General features: G+C 35.0%; 1 protein-coding gene across 2 annotated transcripts in view; it reads left to right on the plus strand.

Moving 5' to 3' along the window:
- The first annotated feature begins 1,842 nt into the window (after window positions 1–1,842).
- LOC106843222 (transmembrane protease serine 11G-like) overlaps window positions 1,843–21,679 on the plus strand; it is a 39,942-nt gene continuing 20,105 nt past the window's right edge. For both annotated transcript variants that reach the window (XM_014860174.3, XM_070505737.1), the window contains exons 1-3: window positions 1,843–1,998; window positions 18,200–18,321; window positions 18,952–19,070. In XM_014860174.3, coding sequence (XP_014715660.2) covers window positions 1,991–1,998; window positions 18,200–18,321; window positions 18,952–19,070 — 249 coding nt within the window. In that variant the 5' untranslated portion in view covers window positions 1,843–1,990. The remainder of the gene's footprint in view (window positions 1,999–18,199; window positions 18,322–18,951; window positions 19,071–21,679) is intronic.

Below are 21,679 nucleotides of genomic sequence, written 5' to 3' on the forward strand. Positions count from 1 at the left end.
CTAGCAAGTTTGCTATCTGAAACCAATCGACCATATGCCTAGAGTATGTGAATGCTGGATTTTCACTAAAAACTACTAATATTATTAAACATATCATTTAAAAGGTAGAAAAAATACTTTCTTTTAGTATTGTGACAGGCAGAATTCTAAAATGGTTCTCCAAGATCTTCTGCCCTAATCTCAATGTGAATGCGATGAGATATCATACCCATTATTATGTTACATTACACGGCAAACGGAATTTTGTAGATATGACTAAGATTACTAATCAGTTTACTTTGTGTTAATCAAAAAGGAGATTTTCCAGGTGGGTCTAATACAATCCTTTAGAAGTAGAGTCCTTGAGAAGTAGAGAATTTTCTCTTCCTGTTAGCGGAAAAGTCAAAGATATTTCCAGTGTGAGAAGATGCACTGTTGGTGGCTTATCCCGAGGGGTCCATGCATCAAGGAATGCATCAGGTAGCTTCTAGAAACTGAGGGCAGTCCCAGCTGAAGGCAGTAAAGAAACAGGAGCCTTAGCCTTTCTGCAAGGAAGTTAATTCTGCCAACAGCCTGAATGGGCTGGGAAGTGATTCTTTACTATAGCCTCCAGATAGGAACCCATCTGAACCCACACCTTGCTTTCAGCCTTTGAGTCACTAAGCAGAGAATAAAGCTGAGCTTGCCTGAACTTCTGACCTAGAGGATGAAAATAGGTAATAAGCGGCTGTTGTTTAAGTGGTTAAATTTGTAGTAATTCATTACACATTAATAGAAAATTGACAAAGATATAGGATTTTTATTTATTAGTTAATTTGACCATATGTTCATTTATTGTAAATATCATATATTCCTGTTTTGACAAAAACTTTTTTTCAAAACAAAAGAGGGATTGAAATATGAATATGAATATTGATTGTCAAATCGACTAAAAGAAAGACTCAGTAAGTATTGAATGCCAAAGGGTTTGCAGAGGTGCTGGTAAGAGCATTCATTCAAAGACATGAGAGTTGCTGACCTTGAATTTTTCACCATCTAACAGGAAAAATGAGTCTATTAACCTGAAAATAAGCCAAACTGAAACTAGATGACTACTTGAAGGGAAAGCATGAGTCAAGTGTTGTTCAGATAGCGTGAGAGCGGGGAAAACAACATCCTGAAGAAGCCACCTTAGAGTATGGGCTTTCAGAGTCCTCAGACCCTGTGTAGACAGATTCTAACTAAATTACTTGACTCTTACAGTGAGGTGGATTTTGAATTGAGAACTATACTATGAAGAAGGGAAACAATATTTTCAGCATGTGGGGCATGGCACAGTGGGAACAAAGAGATTGGGTCCACAGAAAAGATCCCTCAAAGTCAAAGAAGGTAGATGTCACTGTAGCTACAAAGGAGAGCACATAGAGAGGAGACAGCAGGTGAAACCCTTTACATTGGCAATTGGCACAAATATATTTCCATTTTCCCACCTTAAATCTGGATTCCTCTTTAGAGCAGACACAAATGAATTTCTGGGCCAGACATAATCAGGATATGTAGCATTGCCCTAAGAAAAGCAAGTCAAGGGCCAGCAAACATTTTATGAAAACCTCTGATCTTATTCATTCTTGCATCTGAAAGAGATGAATGGCAGGACCTGAAGACCAGACTTGTACTGACTCAGAATGAAGACTGCCATCCCTTGAAAGACAAACACAAAACTTTTCCAAGTATTCAAGGGTGTTGCTTAGGTTTTGGATGCGATATTATTTCTCATGTAATTTTAATTAGCCAGAACCAGGAAATTCTTACTTCCTGCAACAAAGATTTATCAAGTGATTCTTCACCTCAGACCATACTATTGGTTAAAGTTTACCCATCCCAACTTGTTAAACTAGTTTATTTTAAATCCTTAAGCATTCTTTCTTTAGTCAGCCTACAAGTCTGAAAGAAGGCCCAGGACGCTACTCAGTTGCCGAGAAATCAGAAAGCAGCACAGAGGTGGAGGAGTTCGCATTCTCAACAGTGTATAATGTATCAGTAAGTTTAATTTTATTTTGTTTGAAAGATTTACTTTAGATTGTGGTTTCCAATTCAGGAAATTATTCTGAATTGGGAATTCAATAGCTGATTTTTTTCTCTACTGTTGTTGGAGAAAATAATAACACAGTAATGTTAATACTTTTTATTTCAGGAAACCATGCTAACAATTTTATATTGAGGATCTGAAAAGTTTAACAGGTTGGATATTAATTGGAAAGTTTAATGTGAAGTGAAATAACCCCAGAGAGAGGGAGGAAAAACAGAGAGCCTGAGGTAAAATTATTTAAGTTTGTAGGATTAGAAGGATGCGGCAAGGAAGAAAGTGTTTTCTCTCCCTGAGTCCAGAGTTTAGAATATCTAGTGCTACTCAAGATCTTTCTAAATTATGCATTTAATTGATACATTGAAAATAGAGGAAATATACAAGTGGAATAGGAAGTATTATGTTTTAACCTCATCTTAAAATTGATAAATACTATTAAATCTCAAAAAAAAATAAGAATTTAAATATCCTTTGAGAAATTCTTTGCCTTTTAAGATAAAAACTTAAAGAAGAATATAAAAAATTAGTACATAAGAATATAAAAAGTGAGAAGAAAATAAATAATTCTAAGATTTTTATATTTTAATAATTTGGAAGGAAGTCTATAGAAAATAAATCTTAAATGCTTTTTAGCCCCCACTCCCCTGTCTGATCCATTCTGCATTTTTCTACATTTTGAATATTAATTCTTTCTGTACAAATATGATGTCAATTAGTACAAATTATTAAAGATAATGAGGGAATTACAAATGTCTTTTCTAATGATGTTTAACCAGAGTTTCAAGTTTGCTCAAATGAACTCTTTGTTTCATTGGTAATAATTGGACATTGTGTATAGAACTCAATTAAACACACGCAGATTTCTAAACCACAATTCCCGCAACAGATTTAATTCTTTACAGTTGTTCAAAATGGTCCCCTTTTTACCTGCTCACCTTCCAGCCACAAATTGTTTAGGTTGTTAAAAGACAAAAGAAAATAAACAAAAAACCCAACTTTTCACAAACTTAGTGATATTATTTCTAGAACTGGCACACATTAGGATTTACTTTTTAAACGGAATGTAATGAAACAGGAAGATTATTATTAATATTATTTTTATTTTTACTTAAAAGTATCTCCATTCTGTATGGGAAAAAATGGTGATTCCAAATCCATAAAGATAGTCCAATTAATTCAATTTTTTTTGCTGTTCAATATCTGTACTAGTCACATAATTACTCAAGAACTATGTACCAATCACCATTTTTTGCATCAGAGGCATAGGGATGAATAAACATATAGTTTTAATTCAATTTCTTTTAAGGCTTATGTGAATGTCAATTCTGTATTATAGCTGGTTAAAAGCAAAAGAAATCAACCAGAACGGTAAAGAGAGAAACGAAAGTGACATAAAAGGAGAGAGAGGGGAAAAATACACTGAAATAAAAATCTGGGAAAAGCAAAAGACCTACATCTGGTCAATAGACCAAGAAACCATTTAAACTTCTCCATTTCTATTACTTTCTATTTTCAAGATTTTCAAAATTTTCCCCTCCAGGTCCGAAATCCTTAAAAATTCTATGGTCCCTTCAGATAAATCAGTATGCCTACTTTGTAGATTTTTGCTGTATTGCTTTGACTTTCCTTGGCTTTGTGGCTCAGAGGAACAGTAGGGGATGAGGGTGGTAGGAGGGGCGGGGGCGGGGGGTGTTGTTGAAAAGCTATTCCTGCTCTTCCCATTGATAACCCATGCCTCAGTGTAATTAAACCTCAGAGGGTTTTCTCCATTTGGAATACACAAATAAAACTTTATTAGTTCTTGCCACCAGTGAGTAATGTGAAGAAAACAGACTTTATTTTTTGTTGTATAAGCCAGCACCTAGTAGAATATTTGGGACGTCATATGTTAGTTGAACTGTTTAATTGTTCTTCAAATTTATTTGGGACTAACTAATTTCCAACTAACAACCTATCAGCTGCTGGTTGTTTAGGTCACCTCCATTTGACTTAACCAAATTTCATACCACTTTTAAAGACTCTTTTTAACACAGAAATATTTTGTTAACTTTTCTAGAAAGCTGCTTTGTATTTAGATATAGCGATATAAATGAGTGTAAACACATTTATAATATTTAGTCCTTGATTTCTTACCTAAAAATGAATAAATATAAAATAAATTCATTGGATTATCGCATTCCTACAATAAGGTACAGATTAATTTTACATGTCTCTGCACCTCACACAGAAATATCTCTTTTTTTAATTGAGATATAATTGACATATAACATTATATTCATCTCAGGTGTACAATATCATGATTTGATATTAGTATATATTGTAAAATGAGCACCATAATAAGTCAAGTTATCTGTCACCATACATATTTACAAATTTTTTTCTTGTGATGAGAACTTTTAAGATCTACTTTCTTAGTAACTTTCAAACATACAATATTATTAACTGTAATCACTATACTGTACATTACATCCCCACAACTTATTTATTTTATAACTGGAAGTTTGTACCTTTTAACCACCTATACCCATTTCACCCCACTTCCCACCCCCGCTACCTCTAGCAATCGCCCAGAGTCTCTTTCCAAGTAGAAACACTCATCAGTGGATTTTAATTTATTTCCCACATTGATTGTTAAAGTCAAATTTGGGTTTTATAACAATAGGCATAAAAGGACGTTATCAAGTGAAAACATATAAATGTAGAAAACAGGACCTAATGACTTTAATTTGGAAACCAAACTTGTCATTTGAATGAGAGGCTTCCTCCATCTTCTGGAATAGTGCCTTGGGGTCTAGGAGTGCAGCACTGTCAATGTAGGACTAGAACTAAATAGAAAAATATGAGAAGACGGAACGTCCCTAAACTGAATAAGTGTAATTAGTATCTCTGAAGTTTAAAAATGCAATTAAAGCTTTATCAGAACATATACACACACATCATATACATACATATTCATAAATTCATACTTTCTTTTTTATCATATTTTTTAAGTAAGACAGCAACACAAACGTATCTGTTTTATCCATGGCTAAGTATTTTTTTACAGGAAAATGTCATGATAGATCATCCTTAATCGAAACCTCTTCTATTTTTTTATTTTTCAATCTTGGTAAAATTGATGCACATATTGTAAACAACACTCTAATAATGAACATCCCTGTGGCTAATTTTTGCACACATTCAAAACTGTTTCCTTAGAATAAATTATCGTCTGCATTTTCACAATTTCTGGAATGCCATCCCATGATGGCAAACTACTCTATATCCTAAACTTCTTTTTTTGCTGAATACTCCCTAACCCCTGGACAATTGAAAGAGAGTTCTTCCCTCGGGACACAGTATTTTTTACAGCCATTTCCAATAAGGGTTTATTATTGAAGATTTAGTCTTTGTCCTCCTCACTTTCTAATGCTACCTTGAACCATTACTCTCCACATCCTTGTGAGTTACCTTATTTCTTTGAGGCTCACATAATTCTGCTCTCTACCCTCTTTCCTTCCTCTTCGCTGTCCTTATGATTATGCCCCTCGTTTATTGAAGACTGACTCTTGCTTCCCTATCTTCTCCTCTACTCTAAGTTTTACATTTACCCTAGGTAGTATCGGTGCCCATGTTGTTGATCTCCAGCATCCTAGTCATTTATTTCCTGATCTTCTCATCTCTATAATCTTCTCTTCAAATACTGCTCTCATGTCCACACCCTAGATTTTGTCATGACTTGAAATTACTCTCTCTGAATCATAACTTTGAACAACTATCACTATCCTAACCTTGTAAGGCATCAGGGTTTTTTAATTCATTGGCTCTTCTAATCTATGAATTAGTCATATCCATCAGTTTCCACCTCCACACACACACACAAACACACACATATTCATCTTTGTTTCTCTTGTGATCCTTATGTTTGTCATTTCAACAAATTTTTAAAAAATGTCTTAAACTCCACTAAATTCTCTTGTCCCATATTTCTTTTATCATTCTAGATAAATTCTAGAGAGAATATAACTATCTGAACAATGATTCACCTCTGCCCAGACCACTGAGGAGTGCTACAGAAAATCTCACAAATGTGCAGGAGGTGCCAATTCATCTGAGCCTTCAACTCTACCCACCATTCCTACTACACCGCCTTAGTCTATACTCTCATTTCCACAATGATTATTTCCAACTCCTCCAACTTCCTCAAATTTCCACTTCTCACCACCTGCCCTCTCATGTTTCCACTACTTCTAAGAGATAATGTGATTGATCAATTAGATGAGAATTCCTTCAACTTTCTGACATGGAACCAACAAACCTACTCATACCCATTCATGCTCTTAAGAGGATGTCTACAATTTGTCCAAGTTCTCCAATCTGTTAGGTTGTTCCATATGAAAACGTCAATATATGATGACTTTTGACCTACACAAATGGCAATTTCATATGTCTGAACCTAATAGTTTAGAATCCATGATCCTTCAAGTATGCTCTCTACCCAATCTTCATCCCAGTCTCAGGATCTCTGCTGGCTCATTCACACCACTGTAAGTATACTCAAAACTGTCTCTTTCACAAGAAAAAAAAATCCTCCATCAACCCCATACACCTTGATGACTCGTCTCTCTCTTGTCATCCATAGAGAAACTCATGAAAAAAATTATTGATATCCACTGTACTTCACCTCACTTCCAATTTTTCCTCAAACCCACTATAAGTACTCTAAATTTTTGTTGTACTTGATTTCTAAACAGCATTTGAAACTGTGCATGAATCCTTCCTTGAATATCCTTTATCCTTTGTTATCATATCACGCTTATTTTTCTCCTTATTTTCTTTCCTCTGGTTTTCAGGATACTTCATTCTTTGCCCATATCTTAAATGTTAGTCTTCTTTAGGGTTCTTCTCTGAGTCTTCCTCTCTTCCTATTATTTAAATAAAAAAGATTCTTGAGCATCTACCATATTTCATATGTTAAAAATACAATGATGAATTCGACACAGTACCAGGCTTGTTCACTGCTATAATCTCAGTGACTAGCCGCACTAGTATTAGTATAAACTTGGTAATCATCTTTGAATGATAAAGTAAAATTGCTAGATTAAAAAGAATGCATATTTAATGGTTTTTTAATTCACGTTTATAAGTTAACCTATCCCTTTTCATATTTGTAACATATAACTTCCAATTTGCTACTTAACTTCTATTTTATTTATGAAAATTTGATAAAAAGAAGATTTAATGCTATCATTAGTTTTTTTCCCCTCCTTTGTTTCATGTAATCAGTTTTTTAGTGTTTCCCTTGATAATTTCTGCCTCCATATGTCATTTTTAGGAAATGGATTATTCATTAGTAAATATGACGGCAAAAAGTGAAAATAAGCCAAGATCATATGGAACTGATTTATCTAATCTATTAGTTTCAAGAAGTTTGTAAGCAAAGGCAATAAATAACTTAAGAGTGAAAAATACACAATTAATACAACTAAGGCAGTTTTTAAAAGAAGAGTTCTTCTCCTTGTGTAGCATTTAAGTAAAACAGTGTTTTTTACTTTTTTTAAATAGTGTTAACATAGTAAAATATTTAAACGTCACTGTAGGAATAAGTAAAGTACAGTAATTATTTTATTTTATGGACTTATAAAAGAGTAGTTTGTAGCCTGAAATTACTATTGCCCAATCCATCCACAATTAATCTCATTTCACAAATTCATGGCACAGGCTATATTCTTTTCTCCAGCTTACTAGTCATCTAAGAGGAAATGCCTTCCAAATTTCCTAGGTATTGACATATTACTGACTTAAAATGCAATCTTGATCCTCAGGTTTGATAAATGAACCAGACAGATAATTTCAGGCTCATAAACAGTGGTCATAGTGAGTGAATACTGCGGATATTTCTTACGCCAACCAAGAATCTAAATAACAATAAGATGAGCTCAATGTTATTTCAACAACAGCAACAACAAAACTTACTCAATTACTACCAAGGACAAGAGTTATAACTGGGCACATGGTAGAAGGATAAAGGAAACATGATCTCTAGTAAGAGGGAGAGAGACAGAACAATAATTAGTAACAAATGTAATACAACTTAGAGTTTAATCAAAGTTAAGCACAGATATAATCAATGTTCTTTATCAGCATTACGTAAAAGACCAGTACCCATACTGCTGGTGATATATGAGATGACTTTAGGTAGGATTTATTTTAATGCATATTAGAGAAAATAGAGCTAGTATAGCAAACTCAGTATTTGGTGGGTATTATTGTTTGGGGATTGGCTATATTAAAAATGAGTCCATTTTAAAAAGTTAAGGAAATTGGTTTAGTGGTATGAGTGGATATGGCAAAAAATGTGATGATTGCAACTGAAATTTACAAAACGCTCTAACAACTCAAAGAAAGAGCAATTTTAAGCAGGACAGAAAATGAATACTTCAAATAGAGCACTTGGGTGAGGTTTTAAAGATGAGTACATTTTTTATAAATAGGTAGGATAGGATAATTGTAGACTGGGATTATTAAACTAACAATGCAAGATGCCTCCTTCTTAATGTAATAGGTGTTTTGTTTTGTTTTGTACCAGGTTGACATCCTCAAGAAAAAATGCAAATTATAAGGCCTTCTTTTTAAAACAAATGCTCATTGTATGGGTTTATTATGAGGGTACTTATATGCTTCAGCAATCATAATAATATATCACAGACAAGTCAGGGAAAAATTCTATAAAAAATTTAATCAAGTTTTATTGTTATTAATTTTTTTTATAATTACTACAATTAAGTATAGCTTTGACAGTACTTACTGGAATTTGCCAATCCTTTGAAGTTTACACAAATGGAATCCTCTATAATTCTTGCAATTCAAGCTCAAATACCAATTCTTTGGCAAAATATTCATGTCTTCTCTAAAAATTCTCTATTTTACGAAAAACTAAGAAATTATAATCCAGATTACTGAAGTACTCTTATTACAAAATAAATAGCAGTTTAGAGCAAACAGCAAGGAAGAAGCATGGATCTGGGGTCAGAAGACCTGACTTTGAGTCAAGTCTCCACCAGTTACTAGCTATGTGTCATTAGACCACACCCAACATCTGTTTCTACTTCTGTAACGATATTTGAGATAAATGACATGAAAACTACAAAAGATTGCAAATATAAAAGGTTATCATTACTAATGGGTTCAAGGGAGGTGCCACTGAGAAGAGAGTTCACTACATTAAAACAGGGTTTCACCATGACCCTCGTGCCAGAGGCACCTGTGTAACAAATGGCCAGATGACTTTCTGGGATTTATTATACTTTTTTGACTTAGATTCCTTTCCATGTTTCTGAGAACAGACCCTATAGAATGATTTATTGTGTTGCACTGGTAAGCAAACTAATTCTCTTCACCAAAGGATTTTAGGTCTTTTTAACAGGAATAATCATTTTCTGGCATCCACTTCTTTTGGGGGTGCCCTGAAGGTCACAGCCCAGACAGCTGGGGACTTCATCATCTTGAGACATACACCACATGACTCAGGCATGCCTCTCCCACATGGTCTGCTGGGCAGCTCCACAGTAAGGCCTCAGTTGCCATGACTGCTCCACATGGGACTAGAAGCTCTTAACTGTTGCCATGCTCTACTCTTATGAGGCTTGGAGCTCTTCTAGACCCCTGGATCTTGGCTGAAAATAAAATTATTTTTTAGTACAATTCTACTCAGAAAAATTTACCTCTCTGTTCCCAAGTTTCTATTTTTCTAACATGTCCCATTGGTCTTTGCTGCAATAATTTTGGATTAGAACCTGTGTTGTACAGATGAAAATGTTCATAAGTAGAAGACAGGGAACTCAGGTGGCCTCAACAAATTATGTACTTTCATGTTCTTGGACAAATCTCTTTAGCCTCAATTGAAAAGTGGACATAATAATATTTACCATATGAATCTTATGTAGAAGTTGGCTGGATCAAGTGTCACAGGGTATGTTAAAGCTCTTCAGAAACTATAAAGCACTATATAAATGAAAGCTATTATCAACATTATTATTATTGTTAGGGTGACCTGTGCTTCACCCTTACACCCTGAAACCTCACCCTTTGGTCTCCCAAACCTGTTTGGAGTAAAGTGGGGCAACCTTGAGTAAAGGACCACTCCCTACCTTTTCAGGGGCTCTAAGGCTACCTAGAACCACCCTGGTGAGGCACTGATTACACTGCAAATTTATCAAACACAAGTAGAAAGAATTCTCCCAACAATTAAGATTGCTTATCAGAGATATATATATACCATTTATGTTTACCTGAAGTAATATAATCACCTCCTGGAGGGTATTTTGCCCCTGAAATGTAAAGGTGAGTAATAGGAAACTGGGGACAAGAGAACAATCTGGACTGAGATCCCTTGATTACCGAATCTCCAAAATGAGTGTGACTTCTACAGAGAGGCTCAACTGCCTTGGTCAGAGCAGTTATTAACTGTTTTATTTAACCAGGGTTGGAGTTTGCCAGATGATTATGACAAAGCAAGAAAGGATTACAGGAACTGAGGATATATGACAGAGAATGAGTATAATGAGGGACCATGGGATTTATGCTAGGTAAGAGAGCAATGCCAACATGAGGGTGATGGGAGACAGTGAAAAGATGGTAGGATCAGTGGATTACAGCTCCCAGTGGGAGTGAAGTTAGGTTACTAAGGCAGTGAGCTGGAAAGGTGAGTGGTGGTAGTTAAAGAGTTGGTTGATTAAAATTTAAATTATGGAGAAATCGAAGCTGTTGGTAATGAAAAGAGATAGAACATAAATATGAGAGTGGGCAGCTGAGGTAGGGAGAAGGATGAGGTCATTGGCACAAATAACCAGAACAGAAAATAGAACATGACCAAGACAAAAAAAAATAGACAGCAACAAGCAGTATAGGAAAGCTCAAGGTAGCTGCTAACTGGGTGGGATAGCTGTGAAAGGAACTGGCTCTTAAAGGAGGGAGAAGGCATTAGAGCAGCACATTGAAAAGTTTCTAGAAATGGAAATGGCAGCAGCTGGGGAAAAGGAGGCTAGAAATACAGAGGAAGAGAGGACATTTTAGGCAGACTGTGTGTTGTGAGCAAAACAGGTGTGGGTGAACGTAAAGAACAGAATAGTGCGTGTGAAAGGGAGAGCCCAAAAGTAAGTTAGACACAGCAAATGAAAGACTCTTATTTTAAAAATGTCCCTCACGTGTTTAGAATTGTCCAGTGGGTTCCTATAACCTTAGAATTAATAACACCTTGCCATGACCTGCAGGGGTCCTATGATTTGGTCCTCACCTGTCTCTCTTGTTGAACCTTGTCTACACTTTCCTGGGCCCACTGTGAGCCAGCACAGTGGCCTCATTTCTTTCAGAAACTCAACAAGCTCACTCCTGTTCCAGCTCTAGGTACTTGCTGCCACCTGGTTTCTCTTTTCCAAGTTCTTCTAGAAGCTGTTTCCTCACAAGTCAACTCTTGGTTCAAATGGCATCTCTTCAGGGATGACTCCCTGCTACCCAGTTAAGCATCCTCTCCCCCTAGCCTCCAGTAACTCTCTATTCATTACTATGTTTTACCTTCCCAAGTTGAAACTTATTAGTTGGCTTCTTTATTTTCAGTCTCCTTTCACTAGCCTGTGAGCTCCATAAGAACAGGGAACTTATCTGTCTTGTTCATCACAATTTTTCCAGCAACAGAATCAGTTTTGAGCATATTATGGGATCTCTATAAATATTTCTTGAATGAATGAATGGACACTAAGTTAAAGAGTTTACAGTCTATGTAATGAAAAACATCTGAGGATTTTTGAGCTAGAGAATCACATTATCAGAACTGCATATTTGGAAGATAATTCTGGCAGCAACATTGTAGAATACCTTTGAGGGGAAATTATCTGGAGATAAAGAGATCTATTAATGGCTACTGTGATTGTCTAGATGAAACACATTGAATGCCTGAGGTAGGATGGTATTAGGGAAATGCAAAAAAAGGGGACAAATAGGAAAGGTAATTCAGAGGTAGCCTGAATAGGTGAAGGTGTTGTGGAGATGGAGATGTCCTATGATTTTAAGTGAGTAATCTAAAAAATTGTGAATAATATTCTTAATATACGCATTTGTTTTTAAAAATATGATACAAAAAGTGAAGGAAAAGGGGAATAAGAAATGAACAGAGTGAGGTGGAAAAAGTGATGTGATAAGAATGGGGCAGAAGAAACAAATAGATGGAAGAAAAGAGATAAAAACCACTTTGGGACAGCAAAGAAGAAAGAAGAAAACATTAGGGAACATGTGGTGAAATTTCAATATTTTTGCATTGTTGATGGGGAGATTACTTTGGGAAAACTTAGCAGTTCCTCTAAAGGTTAAACATAGAGTTATCATATGACCCAGAAGTTGTACTCTTAGATACACATGCAAAAGAAATGAAAACACACATCCATACGAAAATTTGAACATGAATGTTCTTGGCAGCATTATTCATGGTAGCCAAAAAAAAGCAGAAATTCAAATGTCCATCAGCTGATGAATGCATAAATAAAATATAGTATATCAATAAAATATAGTATATCCATAAAAATATTATTTGGCAGTAAAACAAAATGGTGTCTTACCTCCTACTATGGAAAAGAGTATGGAGGCACTACATGCTATCACACTGATGAATTTTGAAAATATTATGCTAACTGAAAGAAGACAGATACAAAAGACCACATATTATGTGATCCTATTTATAAGAAATGTCCAGAACAAACAAATCCATAGAGACAGAAAGTAGATTTGATGCCTAGGGTTAGGAGTTTAGGGGAAAATAGAGAGTGACTATTAATGGATTTGGGGTCTCTGGGGTGATGAAATGTTTGAAAATTGATTGTGGTCATGGTTTCACAACTTTGTGAATCTACTGAAAACCACTGAATTGTACACTTTAAATGAGTGAACTGTATGGTATGTGAATTATATCTCAATAAAGCTGTTAAAGAAATAAAGAAAAGAGACAAGGAAGGAAGGCAGGAAGGAGGACATCAAAAGGCTCTAGAAGCTCAAAAATATGTTTTCATTTAATATAAAATGTCCTCACAGTTATTGTTCACTGAAGCTGTCAAAGTCACCTATCTATCATTATTCTTCCCTTTGGGCACTCATGTGACTTCTCCAGCAGCATCAAACAGTTCTTTCAATAGTTCTTTCTGATTCAAAAAAGGCCTTAATTTTCTTTTCACATTTCAAATTTTATTTTTTAAATAAAAACTATTTCCCAATGGTCAGATACAGTGACAGTAGGACTTGTTCATTAGAGATTTGTACCGAACACATTCTTTCATGTTTCAATGTTCAAAACAAGCCCCTCCTTCTTGTGGAGGTCAAAATTTGTTCTTAAATAGCAGTAGGAAGGAAGAGAGATTAATAATAAATGATGTTTAACTGAAAACATTAGTAAGAAAGCAGGAAAATGCACCAAGAAAACTGAAGCAGTATTGGCCTAAGTGGGTGGAAATACCTCTCTGGCCAATCACTTTATCTTCAATAGTCCAGGTCAATGACATACGTATTCTTTTTGGCCCTCATCAAGTTTTAGTTACCTCAATGCTCTAAAATTTCCTTCAAGAACTCATGGAACATCACCATGTAAATTTGCATTAATGAGCAGAGGTTTGAAGAGTAGCACTCTTTGACCTTGAATATTCTCTTTGAACTCTTATCAACTAAAACACCAATTATTTTAATTATATTTTAACTATGACATCATCTTTTCATTTACGTAACATGATGTCTATCTTATTTGCATAATGTGGGGTTATATAAACAAGACACACAGCTTGTCGGAACACAAAACATAAAAGGAAGCACAAATATTCATTTAACTTTTTTGCACAACTTTTAGCATTTCTACCCACATCACAGATTTAATGAAAGTCTCATCATGTCTGGTAGTACGATTGAAGTGATCATCATCATCATCATCATTGCTAAGCCACTACTATTATGAATAACATCACTATTTCCTGATATTTGCTTAACAACAACTTTCTTCCAGAGTTATTCTGTCTTCCCTATTCAAAGGATTAAAACCCCAGCTAAAAGACTCACCCATCTTGTCTTGTCTTAAATTTTCCCATGTTCATTAATTTGGCCAGTAATTCTTTCCCTGTGGATGGTCCAAAAGTGCTCACCACATAATGCCTGCTTCTGAACCCTGTGATTACCCTTGAAGGCTCTAGTGGTCTCCCTTCCCCCAAGCTTGGAATCTCCTACCTGCTGGAACTCTCCTGGGAGATAATCAGGGCTTTACTAAGCTCCTAAGCTTCTTTCCACCTTGTGCCCAGTGTTGCTACTCAGATTCCACGGTCCTGGGTACCAGTTCCCACCTCTTTATTTCAAGAGCAGCACATCTACCATCCAACACACACTTTCCACCAGCTCACTCCACTCAATCTATGTACAAACTTCTTAGTATTCTTTCTTAGTAGCATTTGATAATAAAAATAATAAAATAACCAAAACTCCTAAGTCCTCGCCATGTTTTAGTTACTATTCTAAGTGCTCTTACATATATTAACTCATTTAGTCTTTGCAATAACCCTACAGGTTTATTACCCCCATTTTACCAATAAAGAAGCTAAGGCACAAGAAGTTTACTGACTGTCTAAGGTCCCATGGTTGGGGAGCTGGGATAAGAACTCAGGTAGGTGGGCTGCAGAACCCACACTGTTAACCACTATGCTGAAGAACTTCTTTCAGAGACCATGAGCCCTTCAAATCACATGGCCATTGCTGTGGCAGAAAGAAATCTCTTTATTTCTCATCTTTGAATCATTGAATGACAGCATTTTGGTTATATAAAGCATTTGAAAAAACTCTAGGAAAAATAACAGATGCTAGGAGAACCATTTTAGGGGAAAGGACCTTGGTAAAAGATTGTAACGTTGAAGGAAAATGGCTGACATTGAAATCGGCAAGACGATTTCATTCCCTTCTGCTGAGGTTCGGTTCAAGAAATACCTCCCCATGAGACAGTCTGGATAATGAGCCACTCAGAGTTTAAATGAAGATAGGAGAAGAATTAAAAGGAAGACACTTTTCAAAAATGCTTTGACTCTTTGTGAAAGGTTTTCTGGACTGATCTGCTGAATGGGTAGCTTTTGTCACTGCTCATCTTTGCTTTGGCATGAATGCCTCAAAGGTGAGGTCATTTATGTTTTTCTTTTGTTTGAATGTCAAAGATTTCTCTAAGGCTGGATTTTCCTGCACTACAGTAAACCTGTTCAGTCATCTTGTGGGGATAGTTTGACCAAAGTTAAATTCTTTGAATTGGAAGGATTAAGGGAAGGGAGAAGTCAAGAAGGAAAGAGAAGGATAGATTTATCCCTTAGTGATTTTTAAGTACAAAATTTGTAATTGTATCTTGATTCCAGGTAAATGCTTAATCTCATTTCTCCTCCTGCTATCTGCGAAGCAATTTATCTCCAGCAAAACTCTGCTAAAAATAATTTTTGTGTTGCAAATGATTTAGGGCTGCCTACTACCTTATGACACATTCTTTCATTTATTAGATAAATATTTACCAAGTACCCATGAGGTGTAAGCTCACCTTTGCATCTCACTGGTAGTCCAATCCGGAACAGCCATGGAAATTAGCCATTGAAATTAGTCGATGTTTAAGGTAAAATTAGATTAATACTAAAAGAAATCAGGAAGAGAAAATTATTTTACTTTTTTTAAACATCTAAAAATAAATATTTTAGGGCATATCTGCATGGTTAAGGAAATGAAGTCAAACAATCTTTCAGTTGTGATCCATACATAAGATTAATTCCATCACAATGATGTTTCTGGTGTTAGAACTGTTCAACAAGAAATGACAGCCTTTTGAAGATGAGCATTTTGTTGCAAAACAAGCTCACTCTTTATGAATTTTATTTTTATCTGACTCAGAGAGGAAGACAGTGAGAAAATGGGTCCAGCACTTTCAAGCTTTAAAAAATTATCATTATTTTTCAGCAATTATTTCCTCCAAAGAGAAACCATTAGTTCTTTGAAATTCTCTTAGAAATTCTCTGCAACTTTGGTAGCAATTTGTGTACACTGTGCTCCTCCTCTATAAGACTATTAGTTCCTTGAGAGGAAGATCTATTGAAGATTCTTCTTTTATTCCCCTGTGTTTTGTACAGAGTAATCCTTAATAAATATCTACTGGGTTAAGTAATAAATACATGCATTAATTAAGTTTACCTCTATTCTCATTCATAAACTCTACTTTCTCAAGTATGTCCTTGAGAAATCCTTGTCCTTGTCTCATCTCCTTGTCTTCATTTATGCTGTTTCCTCTGCCTGTGGCACATGTCATCCTTGCCAGATCCTCCTCCTCAGACTTCAAGGCCCAGTTCAAAGGACAACTTCTCTAAGGCAAAACCATTTTTACCCACTCCTCTCTCACAGATTATTGGGCATAATTCCATTATGACATTTATCACTTATATTATAGTAGTTACTTAACGTGTCCCTAGATTACACATCTTTGAAGATGGGAGACTATGTCTTATTCATGTTTAAATCTCAAGCTGAAAGTGTTTGGCACGCAGAAGAAACTCAGTAAATGTCAGCCCTACGAGTTCATGAGTGCCCATGATCTTCTATTAAAGAACATGATGAATGTTCATCAGCTTCTGCCTGTGACCCAACAAGATCCCAGCTCTCCTAAAAGATACTCCAGATGTTCGCAGATTGTAATGCTCATCTCTTGCCACTAACCAAAGAGCAGCAAGCCAGAGTCACTTTAGATTCTTCCAGAAACACAGCAGAACTCAGAATTCGCACTACCTAAGATATTTATCAGAGCTCAGGTTGATGGTTCTGGGATAGGGAAACTGCCTCTAGCTTCTTTGCTCGGATCCAAGCTATAATAGGGGCATCCGTACTCCTTCCAGATCATTGATGCCAAAAAGGGCATCTCAGTTGGATATCTTCAATTATTCAGTGGGGGCCTACTTTCCTCTTTACCACTACCAGCTACCAATCCCAGGGAAGGTAACTCCTTCTTCTTCTTTTCCATGTATGATTTAACAGAACAAAAAGCCAGTACCTTTAACTTTCAGAACCATATTCCTGTTCAGTTCTCTCATGGATTAGATCTCCCTGGACAACCCACGTTGGTCTCATTCTAGCCTGCCTTAATTGTTCACATTTGGTCTTTAGACTGCAAGCTCTGACACTGGGATGGGGACAGAGTTTTGTGACATGTCCCTGCTTCCACAAGTGTTTCCCAAATGTCAGTCATTTGCATACTATCTTCATGCTTTTTGCCATATTTGCATACTATTGGTATTATTATTGTCTTACTATTTTTCTTTAAATTGATTCATTATTTACTAAAATAAATATGGCTTTATCCTATGCAATATCATCTATAAAAATCACAGGTTTGAAATCTTATAATGCTATGAAATAGATATTCATCATATACCACCAGTGGTTCTCACGCCACAGAGTTCCTGGGTCCAAAGTCTTGAGCTATTCCTTTTTATTTGTTCGTTCATTACTATATGAATGATCTCTTCTTGGATTGCTAATTATTTCTTCCTTATTGTTTTCTTCTATTCTCTTTTCTTCTACCTGTCCTATTTTAGAAGTTCTTCATACGCATTTCAGATTACTTGTCTTATAAATGGGGATTATATGTTTAAGAATAGAAGTGTGAAAAGAGTCCTGACAGCCCAAGTTCTAGTTCTAGCTCCCAATATTAACTTTGAGGTCTTAGTAATCCCTCTGAGCCTCTGTCTGTTCATGCTGGAATGAGAGGAGTGACCCAGATTCGCTCACTCTTTGAGGCTTCTTGTGATTTGAAGCACATGAGCCAAATATATGGTATTAATTCATTTACAAAGAAAAAAATATTCAGAATATCTAGTTTAATGGACCAGGAAGTATATGAAGCAGTAGTCAACTGTAGTATAATGCTGATTTTTAAAATCAAAATATAAAGTTAAATGTCAATGAGACATTTTTTTATTGACCGTGTTTTTTCTAATGTTTTATAGTAAAATATATTCAAATGTTACTAAATGCAACACGAGCTAACCATGAATTTCAGAAAAAAGCATTGTATACTAAAACTATGTGAAACTGAGACTCTAGTGTTTAATTCCTGTTTATGTTTAATATACAACTCTCTCTCTAAAGGCCACCAATACTGGGTAGAAGAACAAGTTCACTGAAACCATGGATGATTGCCCTTATTATCACAGCTGCTGTGTTGGTTCTAGCAATAATCATCGGTCTCCTTGTTTATTTTTTGGAATTTGGTAAGAATCTATCTTACTGTATTATTTTGAAAATTTAAAGATCCACTCAATTATTTTAAAACGTTAATATTTTAGAATTCAATTTCAGTGCAATGATATTTGCATAAATGTAAGCATAATTTGCATAATGCAATGTTAATTTGCATAATTTTGTCTACATTTGGGAAATGATAATCCTTCATGTAAAAACATTACCTCTAGCATTTAAAATTTGACTTGGTTCAAATTAAGTTGTCTCTTGAACAATGCAATAAATTCACATCCTATGTTATTGTATGGTTTAATAATAGTTAATGTACTGAGTAAAAATTATTTTAGTAGCAATTCTAACTTTGAGGTCAACTTATGACAATATATTACATTCTAATATTATCTAATTAACAGCTTAAATTTATGAATTATCACTAACAGATGAAAATTGTGTCAGGACACAACTGACAACCACATGACTATGAGAATGTATATCTTAAAAAAGGGTTAGAGGGAGATATTGGTCACAGCTATCGAATGTTTAATTCCCAGGAGTTTATTATTTATAGGACTTTTTTGCTTGTCATCCTCTCTATTTCTGATATTTATACAACACAAATGAATTAAAGAGAAACCATCCATTTTTGTTCTCCCTTCCAGATCAGAAGTCTCACTATTACCAAATCTCCTTCCAGATCCCTAGTATTGAATATAATCCTGCTTTTTCAGTAGAACACTCAAAAATTAGGACTGACCTGAAACAAAAAATCAGTGATGAGGTAAGAATGAGTTTTGCTGGCATTATTCCTACCCCGACAATACAATTATAACGAAGGAGGTTAAAAAAAACTAAGAGGTGAGTTGAGAACACACCAAATTGCACATATTTTTGGGGTTGCCAGATAAAATACAGAATGCTCAGTTAAATTTTAAGTTCAGATCCTCCTGAAAATACACTTTATGCAATATTTTAAACATGTTTATACTAAAAAATCAGTCACTGTTTATCTAACATTAAAACTTAACTATTTTTATTATTTTTATTTGCTACATCTGGCAATTCTAGCCAACATTATCTCAGGAAAGTTGGAAAAATATATTGGATGAAGGATAATTGCATTAGAGACTGAACAATATAAGTGCAACAGAAAAATAAATAGCTCAAACACACAAAAAAATTATTAGAGTTATCTGGAAACATAATAATTTAGGCAAAAACAACATTACCACACACCATTTATTAAGCACCTAGTATGTGTATGACCCTGATGCATCTTCCATTAGGCAACTTATGCCAAACACTTATTCCTGAACATAAACCATAGAAACACACAGACTAACTCTTCTGCTGAAGACTTCAGTTAAATACAGAGCTTCCACTCAGCCTAGCCTTGACCAAGCTGACAGATCATTCTTGCCAGGTTCAGAAATATTTCTTTAGCCATTTCCCAGCCAAAAGCAAAGCTGATGAAATCAGTTGAAGGATGCAACTAAGTGCAGTTGGCATGTCTTTTCAAAAAAACATCCTAAGGAAATTTTGATTAGGGGAAAAGAAAAATCAGGGTAGGGTATAGAATGTTTTGTTACAGGAAACAATACATCAAATTAGAAACAAGTCTGGCTTTGAAGTCAGAACATCTAGATTCATATTCTAATTTTACCTACTGTGAGCTTAACAACTTTGGAAAAGCTACAAAATAGAGACAATTTCACCCAACTCCCTTAGTTATTCTGAGGATTAGTTTACGTTGTGAAACAAAGTATGAAAAGTAATGTCTGAATAAATGTTAGCATGTTTCCTCCACTCTCACAGAAGTTTTCATACACCTCTGCTAGAGCGCTTACTGTCTTGTTACATTATTTTTGTTTTGTAAGTCTATGCCCCTCTGGATTTGTGAGGAGCTATATCTACTTATTCTTATATTTCCGGTACCTCTCATGGTGTCTGCCACATGGTAGAACCATAAAAATACTCATCAAGCAGGTAACTAGTAAATACAGCCAGTTCACTAGTACTGGCCCTGTCCCCTGGAGCATAAGCGGAGATAACATAAAGAAGGAAAGTACAGTCATTTTGCCCAGGAGATGGCAAACTTTTTCTGTGAAAAGACAGATGGTAAATATTTTTGACTTTTCAGGCCATTCAGTCTCTCTGCAATTGTAGTGCAAAAGCAGCCATAGATAATAGGTCAACAAAGGAGTGTAGTTATGGTCCAATAAAACTTTATTATGAATGCTGAAAGTTGAACTTTGTAAACTATTTAGAAGTCACTAAACATTATCCATCTTTTGATTTTTGTTCAACTATTAAAATAATGTGAATACCATTCTTAGATGATCGACCATACAAAAACAAGCAGCTGGCTAGATTTGCCTACGGGCTATAATTTGCAGACTCCTGATTTAGACTACGAGCTACAGTTCCAGCAAACATTTTCGTAGAAGAAATGATTAAAACTAGTACCTAAGATGAGTTTTAGAGACTTCTTGTGGAGTTTAATAATCTCGACTGCTTATATACTCAGTTGCCTTGAATGATACATGGTTCACAAAGCTGTGATTTAAAGGAAAACAACAAAAAATCATGAAAGTGGAAACAGAACGGAAAGAGGCAGGCAGAAAAATTATAATATATATAAATTATAAATATTATATAAAATATATATAAATGTATGTAGAAAATCTGGAAGTACATACCAAAATCATAAATAGCACATTCTCTATAAAGTGATTTAGAAATGATTTTAATCTCATTATACTTTGCTGTATTGCTTGCTTTTTATAACTTTTTATAATGAATATGTATTAGTTTTGTCATTTAAATGTGCATGTGCATATAAAACTATTTCCTTGAGAAAAAACTTACCTTCCCATCAGTTAGTAGGAAAACACATGGTCATTCATTTTTGAATAACTATTGATTTCTAAATAAACTTATGCTCACCAACCTATCCAATATGATATTACACACCACTTCAGCAGAGAAAATTTTATAAATTAAATCTGATGAGTGAAAAGCACTTGTTCAACATACACCTAGTTTCACAACTTGGCAGCTCTTCTCTTCTGATTTGTGGAACTAATTATCAAGACTCAGGTTCACTTAAGCTTTGGCATATGATCAGTCTTTCTTTCTGAGAAGCCAGCTTGATGACTCAATGTTAATTATCAGGTTTGTGAAACCACAGATTCTATAACAAGCTGTGGTTTTGGTATGAAATAATTTCTTCTAGGAATTTATAACACAGACAAATTATCCCATATAAGAAGTCTAAAATGACACACAAATGACATATATAGTCTTACCTTATTGTAAATAATTATTTCATGCATTTTTCTTGATGGGTATATTCACTTTAAAGTTCCCAATTAGCATACATTCTCCTCT

The sequence above is a fragment of the Equus asinus genome, chromosome 3 (assembly GCF_041296235.1).
Source record: "Equus asinus isolate D_3611 breed Donkey chromosome 3, EquAss-T2T_v2, whole genome shotgun sequence".
In the NCBI taxonomy this organism is placed as follows: Eukaryota; Metazoa; Chordata; class Mammalia; order Perissodactyla; family Equidae; genus Equus; species Equus asinus.